Here is a 25,690-nt window from a genome sequence, read left to right as displayed (position 1 = left end):
AAAGTAAGTTCCAATTAGGTCTCAACAGCTTCGATCTGCAAATTGCATTTCTGTGGATTACGACAAGAAATGCAACTGCTTGTGTTGCTTCTATTATAACAACAATTGTAAATCTACTGTTGTCTCAAAATAAGCCTGCATGTGATAACATTCATTGTAAAGTCAGCAAATCAAAGTCTGGCAGAAACTGTCTTGTCAGCTGAGTATTTTCAAGATTTTATGTTTATATTTCAAAGTTTGGCAGAGTTAACTATTAGTAAATTAATGATCATTTGAAGAAGTTTCTAGATTATAATATATAAACATTCAAGTCAAATCCATTACATATTAAACGTTGCAAGTTAAAATGTCAACACTTTTGACAAATTTAAGTGCTTACATTGCAGCTATGGTTGATAAATCTGGCAAAATTGCCACACTTTGTGGCATCAATAATGGAATCGTGGTCCACCCTGAACATGTAGCTACTTCCAATTCCCTCATCTTCGTATCGCTTTTCTCGCATGTCTGCGATAACCTAAAGGGAAATAAAATCAGACACAAATTAAAGGAATTTCCCTCCTTATTTATAAAAAAAGGGATAATGGGATATGGGGAACGGGTGGGGAGGTGGATTTGAGACCAGGGAGAGATTAGCCATGATCTGATTGAATGGCAGAGCAGGCTCGAAGGACTGAATTTGCCGACTTCTGCTCCTAATTCCTATGTTCTAAATAACTCGCAAGACCAGTGAACGTAACTTTACAACTCTGATATACAAATAATCATCAATATCTACCATAGGTGAACCAATCAATGAGACAGTCAGGGTCAGTGTGTGGTAAATCAGGTACACAGTTATCCATTGGGGTACTCATGATCAGCCTTATATCATTCATGCAGCCTTTCTTTCAAAGCACTTTAAGATCTCCTGCAGCATTTTTTGCAATGTAAGAGTATTAGTTTTCCATGCTGGTTACAGAATGGCATACAATTCTCCTGGTTTGATTACCAGAGACAACTGATACTTAGCAAATAAAGATGTTAATGGTTCCCACTTAGGCTATCTCCCTCTTTTTTCAAAGCTACTATTATCACCCTCTCCTCAAAAAACTCACCATGGTTCCTATGTTTTTGCAAAGCACAGGCCCCATCTCCAACCTCCCTTTGCCCAACAAACATGTTGATGTCTCCCAAATCTTTGCCCACCTTACTCATGAGTCCATGGTTGAATCCCTCCATGCAGGTTTCCATCACTGTCACAGCACTGAAACAATCCTTATTAGAGTCACAAACGACCATGGCCATAGTAAACTATCCCATTTCATCCTTGCCAACCGGTTGACAGCTTGAACATACCGTCCCTCCTTCAACCCCTCCCCATCATCATCCACCAGGTAATTCTTTCCTTGTCTGGTTCTGTTCCTATCTATGCAGTTGTAGCGAGATAATCATCTGCAATGGCTTCTCTTCCTATTCCTGCTTTTTTGGCTCTTGTGCCCCCAGGGATCGATCCTCAGCCACTTCCTATTTCTTACCTACATGCGGCTTTGATGACCTCATCTGAAAACACGATGCCAGGTTCCACATGCATGCTGACAACACTTGCTTCTACCTCACCGTCGCTTCTCCTGGCCGCTCGCCACTGTCTCTGATTTTTCAGGCTGCTTGTTCAATATAAAGTAATGGAACCGCTAGATCTCATCCAAGTAAATATCAAGACTGAAAGCACTGTCTTTGTTCCTAGCCGCTCATTCCCGTTCCTGTTCCTGTTCCTAACCCTAACCCTGGCCACTGTCTGAGGCTTAGTGGACCATTTGCCACCTTGGTGTCTTTGGTTTTTTAAAAAATTAATTCATGGAATGTGAGAGCTGCAAACAAGGCCAGCATTTATTTCCCATCCCTAATTGTCCTTGAGAAAATAGTGGATTAGCTGCCTGCTTGAACTGCTGCAGGCCATGTGATAAAGGTACACTCACGGTGCTGTTAGGGAGGGAGTTCTAAGATTTGGCAATATAGTTCCAAGTCAGGATGGAGTGGGCTTGGAGGGAACCTTGCAGGTGGTGATATTCTCATGGCCTCATGATGCCCATATCCTTCTAAATGGTAGAGGTTGTGGGTTTGAAGGTGCTGCCAAAGGAGCCTTGAGAGTAACTCAGTGCATCGTGTATACTGTACATACCACTACCATACTGCCAATGGTGGAGGGAGTGAATGTTTAAGGTGGTGAATGGGAGGTTGCTTTGTCCTGAATGGTGTCAATCTTCTTGAGTGTTGTTGGAGTTGCATTCATCCAGGCAATTTGAGAATATTCCATCACACTCCCTGACTTACAGTTGATGGACAGAGTCAGGAGATGATTTACAAACTGCAAAATTCACACGGTCTCCGATCTGCATTTGTGGCTGAAGTATTTATTTGGTGGGTTAAGTTTTTCGCCAATGGTAAACCCCAAAATGTTGATGTTAGGGAATTTAGCAATGATAATTCCACTGAACATCAAGGAGGATGGTTAGATTCTCTCTTTTTAAAATTAATTTACATGATGTGACCTTGCTGGCTAGGCCAGCATTTATCGCCTATCCCTAATTGCCCTTGTTGGAGAGAATCATTGCCTGGCACTGGAGTGACACAAATGTTGCTTGCAACGTATCAACCTGAGCCTGAATTACTGTCCAGGTCCCGATGTATGCAAAGCATAAGCAAACATTCCCACTTCTGACCTTATGATGGAAGAAAGGTTTATGGTGAAACAGTTGAAGATGGCCAAGGCTATTGATGGGAGCAGCACAGTGGTTAACACTGCTGCCTCACAGCGCCAGGGTCCCAGGTTCAATTCCAGCCTCGGGTCACTGTCTGTGTGGAGTTTGCACATTCTCCCCATGTCTGCGTGGGTTTCCTCTGGGTGCTCCGGTTTCCTCCAACAGTCTGAAAGATGTGCTGGTTAGGTGCATTGACCCAAACAGGCACCGGAGTATGGCAACTAGGGAATTTCACAGTAACTTCATTGCAGTGTTAATGTAAGCCTTATTTTGACTAATAAATAAACTTTAACTTTAGGTTAGGACACTACCCTGAGAAACTCTTGCAGTGATGTCCTGATGACAAGATGATTGGCTTCCAACCACCACAACCATCTTCCTTTGTGTTCGGTACAACTCTATCCAATGGAGTGTCCCCCTTTCCTGATTGACTTAAATTTTGCTAGGGTTTCTTGATATCACCCTTGGTCAAATGCTGCCTTGATGATGAGGGCAATAATTTGCTCCTTACCTCTTGAATCAGCTCTTTTCTTCATGTTTGGATCAAGACCATAATGAGATCTGGAGCCAAGTTGTGCTGATGGAACTCAAACTGAGCATCAGTGAGCTGCTTGATAGGACCGTCAATGACACACTTCTGCCACTTTGCTGATGGTTGAAAGGAGACTGATGGGGCCGTATTGTCCTACATCTTGTTGACAGGACACACCTGGGTAATTTTCCACATTGTTGGGTAGATACCAATGTTGTAGCTGTACCGGAACAGCTTTGAGAGGCACAGCTAGTTCTGGAGCACTTCTTCAGTAACAGCTGAGGTGTTGTCAGGGGCACTAGCCTTTGTTGTTTCCTATCTGACCCTGAGCTGAGCTTCTGACTATACAACAGCTCCACCATCAAGATCGTGTACTTCCACTCTCCACAATGTCGACATCTCCTCCCCATCTCAATGCTAGAATCCCGATCCATGCCTTTGTTACATCTTGACTGGACTTTTACATTGTTTTCTTCTCATCTTCCACCCTCCATAAACCTAAATTCATCCAAAACATTGCTATCCATACCCTAACTTGTACCAAGTCTTGTTCTATCACTCCTTTGCTCACTGATCTACATTGGCTCCTGGTCTGACAACATCTCAGTTTTAAAATTCTCATCCTTGCTTGCAAATCCTTCCATGGCCTCATCCTCCTCCATAACCTCTTCCAGCCCTACCACCCTCCAACATCTCGGTGCTTCTCCACATCTGGCTGACACATATCCCAATTTTAATAGTTCTACCAGCTGCCTGGGCCCTAAGCTCATTAATTCCTCCCTATGCCTCTCCTCCTTTTTGACAATCCTTATAACCCACTTTTTTGGTCACTTGTTCTCACATTTTCTGATGTACCTTGATGTCAAACTTTGTGTAGATATTATTCCTGTGAAGCACCTTGCGATAGTGTATCATGTTAGAAGTGTTATACATATGCAACTAAAAGAGAAAATGCTGGAAAATCTCAGCAGGACTGGCAGCATCTGTAAGGAGAGAAAAGAGCTGACGTTTCGAGTCCAGGCGACCCTTTGTTAAAGCTTTGACAAAGGGTCGTCTGGACTCGAAACATCAGCTCTTTTCTCACCTTACAGATGCTGCCAGTCCTGCTGAGATTTTCCAGCACTTTCTCTTTTGGTTTCAGATTCCAGCATCTGCAGTAATTTGCTTCTATACATATGCAAGTTGTTGTGAACAGTCTCAGGCACGGCTAAAAGCATTCCTGGTGTTTAAGTTAGAGAGCCAACCCAAACATTTGTATATCACTAAGGGTGAGAAACAAACTGGTCCTTACCTGTCTGATATTTTGTCCAACATACTCAATGACCATCTCATCTGCTGCAATTGGTTCCATGGCAAAAAGCCCCCATTCATGGATATGACTCTTGGAGAATCTGAGCTTCTTCCTACGGAACTGGAAGTGACAAGTTGCAATGAGAATAGGTTTCTGAAAATAAAGCCTTTTGTGAGCATCAATAGTTAAAAATGGACATGCACAAAACATTGTCATATTCTTTGCGATCCATGGCCAAGACTCTCTGATCGTGTTCACCACGCCGCCCCAACCCCCCACCACCACTGCCAACAACAATGGAGAATTTGGTGCTCAGACAAAATTCCCTTCCCTGCAGTGGGACCGGATAATCCCAGCCGTGGGTGAGATCGGAGAATTCTGGCCCATGTCTTATGTGTTTTGAAATTTGATCCACAAGTTATTGGTGAGATTTGATTAGGGACAAATAATGTTTTGCTTAAAGCAGACAAAGTTTAAGATTCTAGACACTTGCTAGGAATATAGCCACAAGATTGCATGGGTTTTGAACAAACAAAAATAAATATTATTGTACAAGGTCAGAAAGATAAAACAATTTACAACATCTAACTTAGACTCTTAACATTCAGGGTTAATATGAGGTATATGTGAATTAATAGGCAAATTGTGGTCAAACACACTACACTAAACACTAAATGACAGATCCGACCAAGACAGAGTCTATGGAATCTATCCAAGGCTGTTCAGGGAGACGAGAGATGAAATCGCTGGGCCTCTGACGCAAATCTTTGTCTCGTCACTGGACACAGGTGAGGTCCCAGAGGATTGGAGGATAGCTAATGTGGTCCCGTTATTTAAGAAGGGTAGGAAGGATAACCCGGGTAATTATAGGCCGGTGAGCTTGATGTCCGTGGTAGGGAAGTTGTTGGAGAGGATTCTTACAGATAGGATGTATGCGCATTTGGAAAGGAATAAACTCATTAACGATAGTCAGCATGGTTTTGTGAGAGGGAGGTCATGCCTCACTAACCTGGTGGAGTTTTTTGAAGAAGTGACTAGAATCGTTTAACACGGATATCAGAAGGACGTATTTTACACAGAGGGTGGTGGGGGCCTGGAATGCGCTGCCGGGCAAGGTGGTGGAGGCGGACACACTGGGAACGTTTAAGACTTATCTAGATAGCCACATGAACGGAGTGGGAATGGAGGGATACAAAAGAATGGTCTAGTTTGGACCAGGGAGCGGCGCGGGCTTGGAGGGCCGAAGGGCCTGTTCCTGTGCTGTATTGTTCTTTATTCTTTTGTTCTTTGAATGAAGAAGAATGTTATGAAAACCTGGGTCTTGTGACCTGAAGTGGAGCACAGGAACAGGCCACCACCATATGCCATATGCCTTATTCACTACCTTCTCAACCTGCGACGTCACCTTCAAGGATCTGTGGACTTGCACACCCAAGTCCCTCTGCGTATCTACACCCTTTATGGTTCTGCCATTTATCGTATAGCTCCCCCCTACGTTAGTTCTACCAAAATGCATCACTTCGCATTTATCTGGATTGAACTCCATCTGCCATTTCTTTGCCCAAATTTCCAGCCTATCTATATCCTTCTGTAGCCTCTGACAATGTTCCTCACTATCTGCAAGTCCAGCCATTTTCGTGTCGTCCGCAAACTTACTGATCACCCCAGTTACACCTTCTTCCAGATCGTTTATATAAATCACAAACAGCAGAGGTCCCAATACAGAGCCCTGCGGAACACCACTAGTCACAGGCATCCAGCCGGAAAAAGACCCTTCCACTACCACCCTCTGTCTTCTGTGACCAAGCCAGTTCTCCATCCATCTAGCCACCTCCCCCTTTATCCCATGAGATCCAATCTTTTGCACCAATCTACCATGAGGGACTTTGTCAAACACTTTACTAAAGTCCATATAGACGACATCCACGGCCCTTCCCTCGTCAACCATTCTAGTCACTTCTTCAAAAAACTCCACCAGGTTAGTGAGGCATGACCTCCCTCTCACAAAACCATGCTGACTATCGTTAATGAGTTTATTCCTTTCCAAATGCGCATACATCCTATCTCTAAGAATCCTCTCCAACAACTTCCCTACCACGGACGTCAAGCTCACCGGCCTATAATTTCCCGGGTTATCCTTCCTACCCTTCTTAAATAACGGGACCACATTAGCTATCCTCCAATCCTCTGGGACCTCACCTGTGTCCAGTGACGAGACAAAGATTTGTGTCAGAGGCCCAGCGATTTCATCTCTCATCTCCCTGAGCAGCCTTGGATAGATTCCATCAGGCCCTGGGGATTTGTCAGTCTTTATATTCCCTAAAAAACCTAACACTTCCTCCCTTGTAATGGAGATTTTCTCTAACGGGTCAGCACTCCCCTCCGAGACACTCCCAGTCAGCACATCCCTCTCCTTTGTGAATACCGACGCAAAGTATTCATTTAGGATCTCCCCTACTTTTTTGGGCTCTAAGCATAATTCCCCACTTTTGTCCCCGAGAGGTCCGATTTTTTCCCTGACAACCCTTTTGTTCCTGGGCGCATTTTGGCCCAAAGAACAAAAAGATGCCGGTGCGGGCAGGTGCCGTACTGGATTCTTTGCCCTAGCTTTCCCCCACATAGGAACGTGTCTTCACTCTTCCTAAACTATCTTCTCTTTACAAGAAGCCCATTGGTCTGTTACAGTTCTGCTTGCTCATCTTTGATTCTGCTTTATCTGGGCCGGATCCGCATCTACCCCCATCGAAGTTGACTCTTCCTCGATTACTAATTATTAGTCTGGATTGCTCCTTGTCCTTTTCCATAGGTGGCCTAAACTGTGATACTTTGAGCTTTTGGCATCGTTTTGCATCTTAGAATCATAGAATCCCTACAGTGCAGAAGGAGGTCATTCGGCCCATTGAGTCTGCACCGACCACAATCCCACCCAGGTCCTATCCCCATAACCCCACAAATTCACCCTGCCAATCCCCCTGACACGAGGGTCAATTTAGCATGGCCAATCAACCTAACCTTCTTCTCTGGTTTTCTTCAAGCTTTCTTCAGTCTCAATATTATCCACCCACCCACCTGATTTTTCTTCTTCCTCTTTAGTTTTTGCCCTCAATTTCTCTTTCCATTGTCATCAGGACAAAACTGTTGGCTCTTTGTTTCCAATGTCTGTACTTGGCTACCTTTCTGTCTCCAACAGTACTTAGCAACCATTCTGATTCCTGAATCTTGATCGAATCCACTCATTTATCTTTCTATCCACCCAAGTGATTCTGTCCAGCTCACTATCACCGTCACCTAAATGTTCCCTGACTGACACTTGATCCAATTGACTCACCTCATTCCCCAGAACAAGACCCAGCAGTGCCTCTTTGGATTGGAAACATACAGACATAAAAAACACACTCTAGAAACTCTTCTGCCTTTCTGCCCTTTACACTATTACTATCCCAGTTGATTTGCGGATAATTAAAATTCCCCATTAAAAACAACTCTCATTTTCATGAATGAATATTAAAAAAAACAAAAATAGACTAAAGAATGCATGTTTTGACTTTTTAAAAATTCATTTTCCTTTTGTGCTACACAATCCATTTTTGGTTTCCAACGTAGGCTAGGAATAAGAAACGATCAAAGCTGCTGTCCAGACTCAACTGAGAGTAGGTGGATCCCAGATGTGATCCCCAGTTTGTGCTGAGTTGGCCAATCAGAGCCAGGGGAGGGGAAGGGGAGGCAGCCTTCTTGGTTTAGAATGTGGAAAACTGCACATCAAACTCAGCTGTAATTTCCTGGAGTTAAATAGTCTGTTGGCACTCACTGTACAGAGTCACACACTAAAGATGACCATTTGGGCAAATTACCAGGGAGAGTCCAGTACCCATGAAACCATTTCCCAGCAAGAATAACAGAAGAATTCCAGGAAAAGAGAGAAAGATAGTTGAACGAAATGAAAAAAAAAATCAGTGGACTAATTTTAATTGCTTCTAGCTACCCACAGTTTTCAGCAAGACATCCAAGTGGCTTAAATCTATCAAATCTGGAATAAACTAACAGAAAAATCATGGTCATTGCTGATAAAGTCAGTAGTGTGACACAAAGGGAGATATTTCACTGCATTCAGTTCACCTCTACAAACAACACATTGAAGGTGGAGCTGGCAACCCGTGCAATGAAAATCATAGATCATAGAATCCCTACAGGACAGGAGGCTGCCATTTGGCCCATTGAGTCTGCACCGACAACAATCCCACCCAGGCCCTAGGAAATTACCGACCAGTGAGTCCGCAGCAAACTACCCAGCCTTCAGGAGAACAGTGACCATGACACCACACAACCCTGCCACAGCAACCTCTGCAAGACGTGCCGGATCATCGACACAGGTGCCATCATCTCACGTGAGAACACCATCCACCAGGTACACGGTACATACTCTTGCAATTCGGCCAACGTTGTCTACCTGATACGCTGCAAGAAAGGATGTCCCGAGGCATGGTACATTGGGGAAACTATGCAGACGCTGCGACAACGGATGAATGAACACCGCTCGACAATCACCAGGCAAGACTGTCCTCTTCCTGTTGGGGAGCACTTCAGCAGTCACGGGCATTCAGCCTCTGATATTCGGGTAAGCGTTCTCCAAGGCGGCCTTCGCGACACACGACAGCGCAGAGTCGCTGAGCAGAAACTGATAGCCAAGTTCCGCACACACGAGGATGGCCTCAACCGGGATATTGGGTTCATGTCACACTATTTGTAACCCCCACAGTTGCCTAGACCTGCAGAGTTTCACTGGCTGTCTTGTCGGGAGACAATACACATCTTTTTAGCCTGTCTTGATGCTCTCTCCACTCACATTGTTTTGTTTCTTAAAGACTTGATTAGTTGTAAGTATTCGCTTTCCAACCATTATTCATGTAAATTGAGTTTGTGTCTTTATATGCTCTGTTTGTGAACAGAATTCCCACTCACCTGAAGAAGGGGCTTAGAGCTCCGAAAGCTTGTGTGGCTTTTGCTACCAAATAAACCTGTTGGACTTTAACCTGGTGTTGTGAGACTTCTTACTGTGTTTACCCCAGTCCAATGCCGGCATCTCCACATCATGACTTCGATCAGACAGCCAGTTACCTATCCAATCGGCCAACCTTCCCTCTATCCCACCCCTCTTACTTTCATCATAAGCCGACCATGGGGGACCTTATCAAATGCCTTACTAAAATCCATGTATATGACATCAACTGCCCTACCTTCATCAACACACTTAGTTACCTCTTCAAAAAATTCTATCAAATTTGTGAGGCACGATTTGCCCTTCACAAATCCGTACTGACTACCCCGGATTAATCCGCATCTTTCTAAATGGTCGTAAATCCCATCCCTAAGGACCTTTTCCATCAACTTACCGACCACCGAAGAAAGACTAACCGGCCTACAATTACCAGGGTCATTTCTATTCCCTTTCTTAAACAGAGGAACAACATTCGCCACTCTCCAGTCCTCTGGCACCATCCCCGTGGACAGTGAGGACCCAAAGATCAAAGCCAAAGGCTCTGCAATCTCATCCCTTGCCTCCCAAAGAATCCGAGGATATATTTAATCAGGCCCAGGGGACTTATCGCCTTCAGTTTATTCAAAACTGCCAGTACATCCTCCCTCCGAACATCTACGTCCTCCAGCCTATTAGCTGGAAATTTGTGTTATACTTAGGGCCCGGTTAAGGGGCTGCTTCGGAAAAGCAGCTGGCATAATCAAGGACCCCTCGCACTCTGGACATACTCTCTTCCACCTTCTTCCATTGGGAAAAAGATATAAAAGTCTGAGGACACGTACCAACTGACTCAAAAATAGCTTCTTCCCTGCTGTCATCAGACTTTTGAATAGACCTACCTTATATTAAGTTGATCTTTCTCTACACCTTAGCTATGACTGTAACGCTACATTCTGCACCCTCTCCTTTTCTTCTCCCCTATGTACTCTAGGAACAGTATGTTTTGTCTGTATCCCAATATATGTGACAATAATAAAGTAAATCAAAAACTATACAAACTGCAGGCAAAATGAATGGAACTGAGATCACAAACCTTCAGTTGATTAAATTTAAGGAGGTCACTGTCTGCCGGTAAGCCGCCCATGAAGGATGACAGAAGTCTGCGCTGCTCTGACCGCCTTTCTGAGCCTGCTCGAGTGGAAGCGTGTGGTTGGGCTGGAATACTCATTCCCTGTTTGAAGGAGAATGCATTATTATAATTGATGCTACTTGAATCTGCATTGTCAAATACACTTTATTCCTGCACATCACATATGAAGAGTTTGTATAATTAGTTATTTGCCTCGTTCAATACTTTTGTGGTTGAGTATTATGCAAATTATAGGCTCTCATTGCCTCGTGGTATTGTGCTTTATAACAACCTGGCAAATAAGTTCAATTCTCCAAAAATACAACAGCAATCATATTCAGGATCATTGTAAAATTGCAGTGCTGTTTTTAAATCATGGAACCATCCAAATCACCATCCTCTGCTCATCAGCTGTCACTTATAGCTGCTACTTGATTGATGGTCTCCAGGCGATTCAACACTGCTCCATACTGGAGGATTGAAATCTTTGCACGATTTAGAACCATAGAACATTACAGTACAGAAACAGGCCTTTTGGCCCTTCTTGGCTGTGCCGAACCATTTTTCTGCCTAGTCCCACTGACCTGCACCTGGACCATATCCCTCCACACCCCTCTCATCCATGTACCTGTCCAAGTTTTTCTTAAATGTTAAAAGTGAACCCGCATTCACCACTTCATCTGGCAGCTCATTCCAAACTCTCACCACTGTGTGAAGAAGCCCCCCTAATATTCCCTTGAAACTTTTCCCCCTTCACCCTTAACCCATGTCCTCTAGTTTTTTTCTCCCCTAGTCTCAGTGGAAAAAGCCTGCTTGCATTCACTCTATCTATACCCATCATAATTTTATACACCTCTATCAAATCTCCCCTCAAGAATAGGAATTCTCATGCACAGTCTGTGGCAGAGTTCAATCCAGGTGGAACCCCACTGACTCGGTGAACCATCAGAGAAGGAAAATAAGGAAATGCCGACATTAAATGGGGAGTGGGAAAAGAATGTCACTCAGAGTGAGCAACAGAGAATACCTAATATATATAATATATATATATATATACACATTATATATATATTCACACCATCAAATAATTTCATCACAGGAAATAAGAAAAATCCCCACAAGCTAGGAAAGCGTTTATATGGAGTAAGGGGAAATATGAAGACATAAGGCAGCAAATTAGAGGAGTAAATTGGAAGGAGGTATTCTCGGGGAAATGTACTGAAGAGAGGTGGCAGTTTTTCAAGGAATGTCTGTCTAGAGTTCTACAGGACAACGTTCCGAGCAGACAGTGAGGTGTTGGTAGGTTAAACGAACCGTGGTGCACGAAAGCTGTGCGGGACCGAGTCGAGAAGAAAAGGAAAGCGTACAAAAGGTTCAGAGAGCTTGGCGAAGATAGGGATCTCGATGAGTATACGGCTTGTAGGAAGGGACTAAAGAAGGAAATTAGGAGAGCCAGAAGGGGTCACGAGAAGGTCTTGGCAAGTAGAATTAAGGAAAACCCTAAGGCGTTCTATAAATATGTGAAGAGTAAAAGGATGAGATGTGAAGGAATAGGGCCTATAAAAGGTGAAGGAGGGAAAGTCTGTACGGAACCAGTAGAAATGGCAGAGGTGCATAATGAGTATTTTGCCTCGGTTTTCACAGAGGAGAAGGACCTGGGTGGATGTACTGCGGGCTGGCGGTGGACTGAAAGGATTGAGTATGTGGACTTTAACAAAGAGGTTGTGCTGGAATCTTTGAATGGCATCAAGATAGATAAGTCGCCGGGTCCGGATGGGATGTACCCCAGGTTACTGTGGGAGGCGAGGGAAGAGATTGCAGAGCCTCTGGCGATGATCTTTGCGTCGTTGATGGAGATGGGAAAGGTGCTGGAGGATTGGAGGATTGCGGATGTGGTGCCTATTTTCAAGAAGGAGAATAGGGATAGCCCAGGAAATTACCGACCAGTGAGTCTAACCTCAGCGGTTGGTAAGCTGATGGAGAAGATCCTGAGGGACAAGATTTATGAGCATTTAGAGAGGTTTAGTATGCTCAAGAATACTCAGCATGGCTTTGTCAAAGGCAGATCGTGCCTTACGAGCCTGGTGGAGTTCTTTGAAAATGTGACTGAACACATTGACGAAGGGAAAGCGGTAGATGTGGTTTATATGGATTTTAGCAAGGCATTCGATAAGGTCCCCCATGCAAGGCTTCTAGAAAAAAAGTGAGAGGGCATGGGATTCAAGGGGCTGCTGCCCTGTGGATCCAGAACTGGCTTGCCCAAAGAAGGCAGAGAGTGTGTATAGATGGGCCATTTTCTAAATGGAGGTCGGTCACCAGTGGTGTGCCCCAGGGATCTGTTCTGGGACCCTTGCTGTTTGTCATTTTCATAAATGACCTGGATGAGGAAGTGGAGGGATGGGTTGGTAAGTTTGCTGACGACACAAAGGTTGGTGGGGTTGTGGATAGTCTGGAGGGATGTCAGAAGTTACAGAGGGACATAGATAGGATGCAAGACTGGGCGGAGAAGTGGCAGATGGACTTCAACCCAGATAAATGCTTGGTGGTCCATTTTGGCAGGTCAAATGGGATGAAGGAGTACAATATAAAGGGAAAGACCCTTAGTACTGTGGAGGATCAGAAGGACCTTGGGGGTCTGGGTCCATAGGACTCTAAAATCGGCCCCGCAGGTGGAGGAGGTGGTTAAGAAGGCGTATTGTGCGCTGCCCTTTATCAATCGAGGGATTGAGTTTAGGAGTCCGGGGATAATGATGCAGCTATATAAGACCCTCATCAGACCCCACTTGGAGTAAGTACTGTGCTCAGTTCTGGTTGCCTCATTACAGGAAGGATGTGGAAAAGATTGAAAGGGTGCAGAGGAGATTTACAAGGATGTTGCCTGGGTTGAGTCTCATGCCTTATGAGGATAGGCTGAGGGAGCTCGGTCTTTTCTCCTTGGAGAGACGTAGGATGAGAGGAGACCTAATAGAGGTATATAAGATGTTGAGAGGCATAGATTGGGTGGACTCTCAGAGGCTTTTTCCCAGGGTGGAAATGGCTGCTACGATAGGACACAGGTTTAAGGTGCTGGGGTGTAGGTACAGGGGAAATGTTAGGGGGAAGTTTTTCACACAGAGGGTGGTGGGCGAGTGGAATCGGCTGCCGTCAGTGGTGGTGGAGGCAAACTCAATAGGGTCTTTCAAGAGACTCCTGGATGAGTACATGGGACTTAATAGGATGGAGGGTTGTAGGTAGGCCTAAAATGTAGAGATATGTTCGGCATAACTTGTGGGGCCGAAGGGCCTGTTTTGTGCTGTAGTTTTCTATGTTTCTAAATGTTTGCAGAGTGTTCTGGAGTGGAGAGTAGGCAGGGTCTAGTTATTACATTTCATTCGGGGACACAAATCTTCGTTCAGAAGGAAACCACACAAAGTAGCATCTTAATAACACAACTCACTTTTTGTGTGACTACCAAACACTGTTTCACTTGATAACATGGTTTACAAAAAAACATTGAAATGGTTAATATGCATGTCACATGGGCCATCAGCTTCCTTCATTTAGTTCAGTTAAATGGTTATATCTAAGAAATAGCATAATGGTAAACTTGTCACAACATATTTGAGTTGGTGTTCTGAATCAGTTAATATAGCACATGGCCAGAATAACAGGACATTTTCTAAAGTGTATTTGCATATTCTGTAAAATTACTGAAATATACTCTCAACAATATTGTATAGTGATTCAGAAGAGCTGTACAGTGCACCAATGATTACCCCTTAAAAGGTACTGAAATTAACTAAATTCACTGAATTGTAAATGTTAGCAGCATAAAGCTAAAAATCTCTAAAACACAAAATGTTTACATGACCACTGAACATGGACAGATCTGGCCAAAACCAAATCACGTGCAAATTTAACTTTCTCACTTTGCACATGTGTAACTTATCCAACTTCACAACAGTTAAAAGCAGTTTCAGATTGCACATTCATTTACTCTCAATCACAGTACAATAACACACTCTTCAGCTTCAAACAACTTAGATCAGCTTGAATGCATCCAATCCCCCAGAACCAAAATAAAAGCAAAAATGATGGAAGATAACCATTGTTTGCAAATAAAATAATTAAATATTGTTGCACAGGTTCTATGGTGACTTCAGAATTTAACCTTGGACATGAGATATCAATCAAGTTTAGAGAAAAATGGTGGGAAATGTTATGGAACCAGAATCCCAATTCCAAATGCTCTTTCTGCTCAGTAATCTTACCTGTGTGTCAGCTGGTGGCTCATCAGCTAATGTTCCACTGATGTTGAGGTATTTCGCTTTGTCCTTCTTACTGATTTTGTAATAGCCTTCACTGCGGGCACAGCCGGTGACATGCTCTCTCATTCCATCTTCCTTTTTCTTTTTCTTAACAGTGGAACTATAGGTATGTGCAAGATGTTAAGGAGAAACTCTGAAGTGTCCCCAGATTCCCCAACACAGCAAGTGAAACTTTAGAACCAAAAGATTGCATTAAAAACAGCGTGCTTTTCCCACAACCTTGCTTCAAGATGAAGGCAGAGGGCTGGATTTTAATGTTTTCGGCAGGGTGAGGGAGGTGGAATGGAAACCAAAGCATCCAGTCACTCTCGCCTCCACCTTCTCCATGCATCCAATCAAGCGTCAGATGACCAATTAGTGGCCATCAGACAGGAAGGAGGTTGACTACGGGTGCAAAGAAAGCTTGCTTCCCGGCCACTATTCCTTCCCCTTGCTTCCTTGCAGGGCCAGTTTCTCATGCCTGGTTTTAGATGCCACAATATAGTCTGCTCTTGTTACTTTGAGTTGATATAAAAAAGTGTTGAGTTTTTGTTGCAGCTACATTAACAGTGGAATATGGTTTGAATACAAAATTTGTGGATTCTAAGAATCGGCCCTGTAGGCCGACCTACAGTCACGGCTAGATTGTAAAGGCTTCTGTTCTCAGAATCAGTCTTTATTATTCATTAAAAGTGCAAAACAAAATTCATTAAAAGACACATAGACACTGCCACCTTTAATCATGATCCCACTCGCAGGCCTTCTCCATCACCCTGTGTTGCCCTTAAATCTGCCTTAAAAGACTCCCAAACTCTTTCACGTCCAAACCTGAAAAATTCAGCAGGCAATGAAGTATTGCAAATGATTGGGTTAACAAGATTAATAGATTGTTAACTAATGATTTGAAAATGGAGGGTGGGCTGCCAGTTTCCACACCCATTTGCCTTCCATAATTTGGGAGATTGTCGTGATGGCATTATTGCAATAAATCTTTCATATGGGGGGGGGGGGGGGGGGGGGAATGGGCAGCACCCCTGATTGAGAACATAAAATCCAACCCACAGAGCCATAAAACCATGACGGCACCGAGGGAAAGCATTTGTCCCATTGAGCCCGAGCTGGGGTCTCTGTAGAGCAATCCAATCGATCCCATTTCCCCGGCTCTATCCTTGTATCCCTGCAAGCTTGTACCCCTCAGGTGCCTATTCAATTTCCTTATAGAGTCATAGAATCATACAGTGCAGAAGGGGGCCATTTGGCCCATCGAGTCTACACCAACCACAATCCCACCCAGACCTTATCCCCTTAACCCCATGCATTTACCCTAACTAGTCCCCTGACTCTAAGGGGTAATTTAGGATGGCCAATCCACCTAACATACACACCTTTGGACTGTGGGAGGAAACTGGAGCACCCGGAGGAAACCCACGCAGACGGGGAGAACGTGCAAACTCCACACAGTCACCTGAGGCCGGAATTGAACCCGAGTCCCTGGTGCTGTGAGGCCATGATGTGGAAATGCCGGCGTTGGACTGGGGTAAACACAGCAAGAAGTCTCACAACATCAGGTTAAAGTCCAACAGGTTTATTTGGTAGCACAAGCCACTAGCTTTCGGAGCGCTGCCCCTTCGTCAGGTAAGTGGGAGTTCTGTTCACAAACAGGGCATATAAAAACACAAACTCAATTTACAAAATAATGGTTGGAATGTGAGTCTTTACAGAGGATGTCCGAGGTAGGTTCTTTACTCAGAGAGTGGTTGGGGTGTGGAATGGACTGCCTGCAGTGATAGTGGAGTCAGACACTTTAGGAACATTTAAGCGGTTATTGGATAGGCACATGGAGCACACCAGGATGATAGGGAGTGGAATAGCTTGATCTTGGTTTCAGATAAAGCTCGGCACAACATAGTGGGCCGAAGGGCCTGTTCTGTGCTGTACTGTTCTATGTTCTATGTAACCCCCACGACTTGCCTGGGCTTGCAAAATCTCACTAACTGTCCTGGCTGGAGACAATACACACCTCTTTAACCTGTGCTTAACCCTCTCTCCACTCACATTGTCTGTACCTTTAAGACTCGATTACCTGTAAATACTCACATTCCAACCATTATTTTGTAAATTGAGTTGGTGTCTTTATATGCCCTGTTTGTGAACAGAACTCCCACTTACCTGATGAAGGGGCAGCGCTCCGAAAGCTAGTGGCTTGTGCTACCAAATAAACCTGTTGGACTTTAACCTGGTGTTGTGAGACTTCTTGCCGTGAGGCAGTAGTGCTAACCACTGTGCCACCCCGAACCTTTTGAACCTGTTGATCATATCTCTTTCCACAACTTCCATCGGCAATGAGTTCCAGTAACCAAATTACACAAAGCAGTATACCCTCAAAGTCAAAATATCTGCAAACTGAAACAAGTGATTTTCTGCAAAAGTCGTGAAAAACATAATTGGTAGGAATGTTACAAGAGGATATTAACATTTTACTGCATATTACAAATATTAACTATAAATATTCTGTATAGTAGATTTCCCATGACCCTGTCTTTATGAATCAGAGGATATGCTTTTTTATATTTACAGGGATTTGTATGTCATGTTGGGAAAGAAAACAGCGATTTATTTAGTCACTGATTAAGCCAAATTCCATTTTTATTAATTGTTAACTAGGGTTTTTTATTAATGCAATGGGGGATAAAGTCCAATGCCTGTCCATTATTCTGTGGAAATCATAAAACGTTATATTCCTTTATTCATATTTTTGAATTAAATATCTTTCACCGAGCAGCAGTATGTTAGGGGAAAGAAATATGACTTTTTCTGAAGATGGTGGCATATTTTTGTAGTCCGACGATTTGATTTGAGATTTTCACAGTAACTTCACTGCGGTGTTAATGTAAGCCTACTTGTGACTAATAAATAAACTTTAAACTTTAATGGCATTAGAATCAGTGGAGTGGATCTCGGGAGTTGGCATCAATGGAGGAGGAATACTATGTTTAGTAGACCTAGGGGTGGAATGTAGAGTTTGACTCATTGGTGGATGCCTGATAATTACATTAAGAAGCAGAGGGGAGAGATAGGGGTCATGTCGGTTCTCCCTGACCACACCAGATGTAGATGGGGCATCTCAGGACACGCCACATTGGTTTGTAACTTTTTTAAAGTTTCTTCGAGCATTAAATTTAGTGTTTACTGATTGGTTCCTGTATTCCTGCTATATTTATTACTTGTCTCTTTCCAGTCTCTTCTGTTTGTGTGTCTCTCTCTGTAATTGGAGTATGTATATTCTCTACCATCAAAATAATACAGATGTTTTCGGTTTGATTCCAAAATTATTTTACAACAAACTAATTTGGTTGAGAAAAGATAATGGCCTGGATTTTCATCCTCAAGGCAGATGGTGGGAGTCAGGAAAATTCCTGGCTCCACTTGACCGCCCAAGGAGCAAGTGCCCACTAAGCATGATCCTCACTGCCAGGGGGCGGGGGCAGGCTGCAGTCAGGCCAGCTGACTCAGGAAAAAATTATCGAGGTAGCCAGAGAAGTTGCTGGGTGCACAGGTGGACTGTTTAAAAGGCCCATCTCGAGGCAGTGAGACTATGCCACAGTTAAAATTAAAACACAAATCCTCCAGCCCTCACCCTCCCCCCCAATTTGCCCTCCAAACACTCCCCATGCGTCATCCATGCCACCTCATACCCCTGCCTCTTATGGCCCTTCACGCCAAGCTCTGCTATTCCACCTATGTCCACCCCATGGCACACATGCCACCATACCAAGCTATGGCTATTCCACACCCATTTTCCCACTGTACATGAGATCCCAGACATTCATTATGCTTGTTGAAACGCCTGGACCCCAGAAAATCATTATTTGATTGACAGCTCAGGTTATCAAATCTTTGCTGTTGGATTAGGGATGGGGTCAGTACAGGTTCAGAACAAAATTTTAAAAAATATATCAAGCATTTTGATTTATTTGATTGGTTCAGTAACAAACCATTATGGTGAAAGGTTTACATACAATTTTCCCCATAAAATGTTGAGTGTGAACTCTCCCATTATAAATATTGCCAGGTTTAGGTACAAGTTTCCCCATTTTGAATGATCATATAAGCAGTTTGCATATCAGTATTTATATAAACTGTGCAATAGGAAATTACAAAGATATATGTGTACAATATGCAAGATTAGAATTAACTGATGAGTAAATCACTTGTGGCAATGCTCATAGTCAAAGATTTTGTAAGTATAGGAGTGTGATGTCAATTATTACCACCAGGAATACTGATATAAGCCTTGTGTGAGGCTGCGAGTCGGCTCTGAAAACAATGGGATGGATTTTCAGAGTGTAGGATAATTTTGAGGGATCCCAGTTTCTAGGAGCACTGGAATTTGGTTCTGGTGGAAGTGGAGAGGGAATTTTCTGAAATATTGCTGCAGTTTCTGAGTTCAGGGGGAAACTGGGAATGTGAGCACGGTGGCAGTCCTGGGACCTTGGGAACAGGGAATGGAATTCTAGAGAGGGAAATCCTGAGGTATTGGAGGGTTGAGGGCCAAAGAAAGGTAGTAACTGGGGAATCCAGTCTGGCAGAATTAGAATTGCTAACATGTGACCATACTAGAGAGACAGGATGCGCTTTCACTACTGCCCCCGGCCTCCCCAATTTAGTAGCCTTGAGAGGACAGCAGCCCAGGAGTATAGGAACCAAACATTCATGGGTCCATTTCACTCCATGAGGGCCCAAACCCTTGCTGCCTTCTGGACCATCAGCCTTCACCTGATCCATGAACAGCCTGCTACGTGCCATGGGGCATATTTCCCCAACCAGTGTAACCCCCTCATTTCCCCACTCCTATCACTCTTCTTATGGTCAGCTGATTTCTGTCTAAAAGTTCTTACTTTAAAATAATGTTATCCAATACATTAGCCAATTGTCAGATGAGGCCAATTGGAAATTCAGCTGTAACTAATCGCATTCCTGATTAGTGAACGAAAAATGACTGAAGGACACCATTGTTGGGGTGTGTGATCTCAACACAATTGCATGGTGTATGGTAGTGTACTTTAATTATTTTGTGTGATTATTGATGAACTGGTACGATGATAAAGTATTCAATTTTTAATTAAATATACATGATTGTGTGTATGATTTTTTCCACTAAAATGAGTGCATGCGCCTGCAGCCAAACCTGTGGCTAGTCAGCAACATCTATTTGATAACGATGGGTTAAAGCATTTGAGTAAAAATTGTGTTCCTTAAAGATGATAAATAATTTATCTTTGGGTGCACTAAGGTACTCTATAAAACATACATTTCCATAAATAAGTTGTGAGTTGTGAATTATATATAAGGTTCGTCATTTATACATAGATTCCCTGCAGAAGCAGGCCATTCGGCCCATCGAGTCTGTACCGATCACAATCCCACCCAAGCCCTATCCCCATAACCCCACACATTTACCCTGCTAGACCCCTGACACTAAGGGGCAATTTAACATAGCTAATCCACCTAACCCCCACATCTTTGGACTGCAGGAGGAGACCAGAGCACCCGGAGGAAACCTACGCAGACATGGGGAGAACGTGCAAACTCCACACAGACAATCACCCGAGACCTGAATTGAACCTGGGTCCCTGGCGCTGTGCGACAGCAGTGTTAACCACTGTGCCACCCATAGTTTTCCAGTTTTTGAAGAAATCATTAAGCTTAAGAGATTTTTTTAAAACTAAGATTTCAAATGTTAAAGAGACAGTGACCAAAAATATTCCTTTTTTTAATGAACAATCCCTGTCTTTAACTAAAAAAAACATACCCCCCCCACTGGCTCTAATCATGGGTGTTTTATGTCTCTGAGCAGTTCATAATGGAAAAACTGTTTAATGTCAGACTAGTTCAATATAAAGGTTTAAGGGTTTTATCTCCAGTTTCTTTCCAAGTTTTTTGGAAAAAGAAAATAAATCCTTATATCTTTACGAAAGATGGACTTCTAGTCATGAAGATGCACAGATTGCATGTTGGGAAATTCAATAAGTTCACATACTCAAGGTGCAGCCTGAATAATTGTTGAGATAAAACTTTGTAGTCATGGTCCATGACGTTAGTACAGACTGAGACCTTCAAGTAAAAATATTAGTAAAGGTATTAAAAAAACAAAGTACATAGAACATAGAAAGCCACAGCACAAACAGGCCCTTCGGCCCACAAGTTGCGCCGATCACATCCCCACCTCTAGGCCTATCTATAGCCCTCAATCCCATTAAATCCCATGTACTCATCCAGAAGTCTCTTAAAAGACCCCAACGAGTTTGCCTCCACCACCACCGACGTCAGCCGATTCCACTCACCCACCACCCTCTGAGTGAAAAACTTACCCCTGACATCTCCTCTGTACCTACCCCCCAGCACCTTAAACCTGTGTCCTCTCGTAGCAACCATTTCAGCCCTTGGAAATAGCCTCTGAGAGTCTACCCTATCCAGACCTCTCAACATCTTGTAAACCTCTATCAGGTCACCTCTCATCCTTCGTCTCTCCAGGGAGAAGAGACCAAGCTCCCTCAACCTATCCTCATAAGGCATGCCCCCCAATCCAGGCAACATCCTTGTAAATCTTCTCTGCACCCTTTCAATGGCTTCAACATCTTTCCTGTAATGAGGTGACCAGAACTGCGCGCAGTACTCCAAGTGGGGTCTAACCAGGGTCCTATAAAGCTGCAGCATTATCTCCCGACTCCTAAACTCAATCCCTCGATTAATGAAGGCCAGTACGCCGTACGCCTTCTTGACCGCATCCTCCACCTGCGAGGCCGATTTAAGAGTCCTATGGACCCGGACCCCAAGGTCCTTCTGATCCTCTACACTGCTAAGAATGGTACCCTTCATATTATACTGCTGCTTCATCCCATTGGATCTGCCAAAATGGATCACCACACACTTATCCGGGTTGAAGTCCATCTGCCACTTCTCCGCCCAGTCTTGCATTCTATCTATGTCTCGCTGCAACTTCTGACATCCTTCCAAACTATCCACAACACCACCTACCTTGGTGTCGTCAGCAAACTTACCAACCCATCCCTCCACTTCCTCATCCAGGTCATTTATGAAAATGACAAACAGCAAGGGTCCCAGAACAGATCCCTGGGGCACTCCACTGGTCACTGACCTCCATGCAGAGAAAGACCCCTCCACAGCCACTCTCTGCCTTCTGCAGGCAAGCCAGTTCTGGATACATTTAACAATATGCTGTGAAATATTTATGTTTTTGATTTACTTAGCTTCATTTAAAACCTTATTTTGAGCATTAGAAATTTCAATTACTGGGGGGGGTGGAATGACAATTGTTGTTCAAGAAGCATTTAAGTGACTCAACTGATTCATTGACAAACCATGATGGTTACAGATGGATATATTGGGAAAGGCTTTTTGCCATTTTAAACATTGACTTTGGCAGTTAAGTGTTGACTCAAAATTGTGATACAAGGAGGAATATTTGTTAACAAAGTATGTCTCATAATATATTTTCACAACGTACAGATGGATAGATACAAGGATCTGGCAGGGAAGCCCATATGTCTGTTCAACTCATTAGGTTGTAGTGCAAAGGCTGCTTTCAGATCTTTATAGAAATAAATAGAAACATAGCTTTAAATGGTATATGCAATTTTGCAAGATACTTATAGACTAGTATAAGTGTACAGTCGACTCAGGTTATACACCATGACAATAATTGCTTACATCTAATTTTAAAGCTCTTTAAATCTGCTATTAAAAAATACATTAAAGATTTAACATTGTGCAGCACTAAATACTGTCAAGACAGCCAAAGGAAGGGATTATTAATGAAGACTGGTGAATTGCAAAACTGCAAATTAGAAACAAAGAAAAGCAAGTCAGGCAGTATCTGTAGAGTGAACAAACAAGTTGTTTAGTTTGAAATGGAATAAGAATCTCAGAGATGATTTACTCCGGTACACATGATGAATGCAAAAGAATATCCAATGTTTAAACGTTTAACAAATTGATGTGCCCCTTTTCAATTTTTTTCACTTATTTTGTCTCTTCCAGTCAATATTAAGTCTGTCTGATTTTTTATTTCCATTGTTAGTTGAGAGAAATTGAGTCTAACAATGGAGTGTTCTATATAGCAGCCATCCCTGTATAGACCAGGGATTGAACTTGGAAATATTTTGGTAATGGATGACTCAGTTGCACATCAGAAAGCTACAGGGGGTTGGGTTAACATTTTTCTTTAAATTTTATATGTACAAACTGCATTTCTCCCACTTGCTCAATATTATACAAGCATAAATGTGTGGCTTCAAGTGTGTGTTCATATGTGAAAGAATTGGAAAATAAATATTCAATATGGGATATTCTCAAACATTATTGTGCATATGAACAACTAAGTTTCTTTTATTCTTTTCTCACTGAAAAATCAGGAGAAGAGCAAGAATTATAATGCTCAATTGTTTTCCATTAATTAACTCTTCCATTTATCAGCAGCACCAAGAAATTTAGGAGCGAGACATAATTGACAATGAACTGTACTGTACTATAAAGTTCTCTTCCTTCAAAAGACTAGTGACCATGCTAAAGAAAAATCATCACAGATGCCAGGTTATGAGTATCATAATTTGAAAGGATATGAGGATGGTGGACCCAAAGTGTATCATTCAGACAGTCCATGCAATTATCCTGCAGTAGCATTCTGTCATAGGTGATCTTCATGAATTTAATATCTTCCTCGTCCATTCCTTCATTCCAGATGTCATACAAAATGGTCATTTCTTCAAATTCAGAGCGAGGTTTAAATAGTGACCGAGGTGAAGATTCAGATGATAGAATATCATCATACCAAGCATCATCATGCTTTTTCCTATGCCTTCGAGTCCATCGTTCTCGAAATTTAGCCTTTTCTTGTTTATCTTCTTCATCATCTTCATATTCTTCATCTTCATCCTCCTCATCTTCAATTTTGATCTTCATCTGCAGTTCTTTCAAAGCCAACCTATCAGATTCTTTTAGTTGTTTTTTGCTTTTATAGTCCCAAAATGTGTCAGTGTTAACCTTGATACTTTCCTCTGAAGAAGACTTAATCTTCTGTAAGTAGACATCTTCCCGAAAGTCTAATGTAACAGCTGCTGGATCTTTCACACCAAACTGATCATCATTCCACTGACTACAGAGGTCTTTAGTATCAGCTTGAACTATGCTGGCCTGCAGAGGAGGTTGTAGCTTACTGGCAACTTTAACCTTTGGTTCCTCTTTCAACTGGGAATCAAAAATGGGGACTGGTGGTTCAGACGCTTGCTTTTCCTTTGCATAGCTGATCTTGTGATGTGGGATCTTTTGGTTTGGAACACTGCTGAGAGGTAAAGGTGGTACTGGTTCTGACAAGATTAATGCTGTTTCAGTTTCTGGTTTCTTTTCCTCTTCCAATTTCTCTCTGTCATTTGGCACAGTTGTAGCGGTGGGCTTTATTGATGGACTCGAGGCAGAATCGGGCAACAGCCCAAGTTCCATTGGAAAATTAGGAGGAGTAATGAACGCGAGAGGGAGAGGAAGGGAAGGTGGTAGCAAACTATTCACATTTGGTAATGGGGAAGGACTAGAAGACGTGAGATTTTCTTTTTCTCCATCCAATGATGGCTTTTTAGATGGCAATAATGGAGATGCGGCAATGCTTGCTTCAGGGAAAGCTGCAGCAAAGTTAAAATCTCTGCCTGGAGTGCGAGGAACTCCAGAATTTACTCCAGGTGACTGAGATGGATATGTAAATGGACTACCAGGAACGTGAGGCGAGCTCAGAGTCAAGCTGTTCCCTGTTAATGGTCCTTCGCTTCCTGGTGTCGGTGGAACTGTCTCCGTGCTCAGGGAAGGTGTTAATGTTTTCGCAGAATCAGCCACAAAATCACGGCCAGGAGTTCTTGGAGGACCATCTTCAGATGCCGTTTTCACCAAAGTTGGATGTTCTGGTACAGGTGATCTAATGACAACAGGCACCTCCTGTCTGCCTGGTGTTGGAGGAATTGCTGGTATGGACACAGTTGGTTTTGCAAGGGATGACACGGACACGTCAGAGTCAGAATGGATTAAGATTTCTCTGCCAGGTGTGCGTGGAAGACCGTCATCCTCATCTGCTGACGGCGAGGTGAACTTAATTTTATTACGCATTTCTGAGTCACTGTCATCAGACTTGTTTAGAACGCTGCCTTTAATAACTGATAGGACAGCCAAGGCTCCTGTTGGCGTGGGCGGCCGGTGAGTTCCAACATCCTCAGCTGTGTCTACCTTTTGAGACTCAGGAATTTCAGGTTCCAACTGAATGCTTGGCTCAGGCTCAGGCCCCTCCACTGCTGAAAAGACCAATGGAAGACTCAAATTTAAAAAAAACCTCAACAGCAACAACAATTAAACTGCCTACAGATTTAAATTGCCAAAAATATAATCCATCTTCATCTTGCTCCCTTCTTCCATTAGTCACACTTCTGCCAGCTATCTGAAAGCATTTCTAGTTTATCGCATTTTCTTGCTCTTTTCCCCCACAGCCATGCAATTTTTTTTCCTTCTGAACTAGCGATCCAGTTCTCTTTTGAAAGTTACAACTGAATCTGCTTCCTCTGCCCTTTCAGGCAGCTCATTCTGGATCAGAAAACTTCATTTAGTCCCTGGCTTATTTCCAATTATTTTAAACCTACCCTCTTGTTACCTACCCTTCTTTGGAAAGAGCTTCTGCCAGT

General features: G+C 43.1%; 1 protein-coding gene across 2 annotated transcripts in view; it reads right to left on the bottom strand.

Moving 5' to 3' along the window:
• The window catches only part of setd1ba (SET domain containing 1B, histone lysine methyltransferase a), a 191,686-nt gene that overhangs the window by 2,724 nt on the left and 163,272 nt on the right, over positions 1 to 25,690 (bottom strand). The window contains exons 14-18 of one of the 2 annotated variants that reach the window (XM_078227511.1): positions 23,597 to 25,306; positions 14,919 to 15,085; positions 10,633 to 10,770; positions 4,565 to 4,684; positions 380 to 517 (exon numbers count right to left, since the gene is read on the bottom strand). In XM_078227511.1, the coding sequence (XP_078083637.1) occupies positions 380 to 517; positions 4,565 to 4,684; positions 10,633 to 10,770; positions 14,919 to 15,085; positions 23,597 to 25,306 (2,273 nt within the window). The remainder of the gene's footprint in view (positions 1 to 379; positions 518 to 4,564; positions 4,685 to 10,632; positions 10,771 to 14,918; positions 15,086 to 23,596; positions 25,307 to 25,690) is intronic. The other variant, XM_078227512.1, reaches the window with a different exon arrangement.

The sequence above is a fragment of the Mustelus asterias genome, chromosome 13, assembly GCF_964213995.1.
Source record: "Mustelus asterias chromosome 13, sMusAst1.hap1.1, whole genome shotgun sequence".
Classification (NCBI taxonomy): domain Eukaryota; kingdom Metazoa; phylum Chordata; class Chondrichthyes; order Carcharhiniformes; family Triakidae; genus Mustelus; species Mustelus asterias.
Note: the sequence above shows the minus strand (reverse complement) of the source record. Positions and strands in the feature narration are given on the sequence as shown.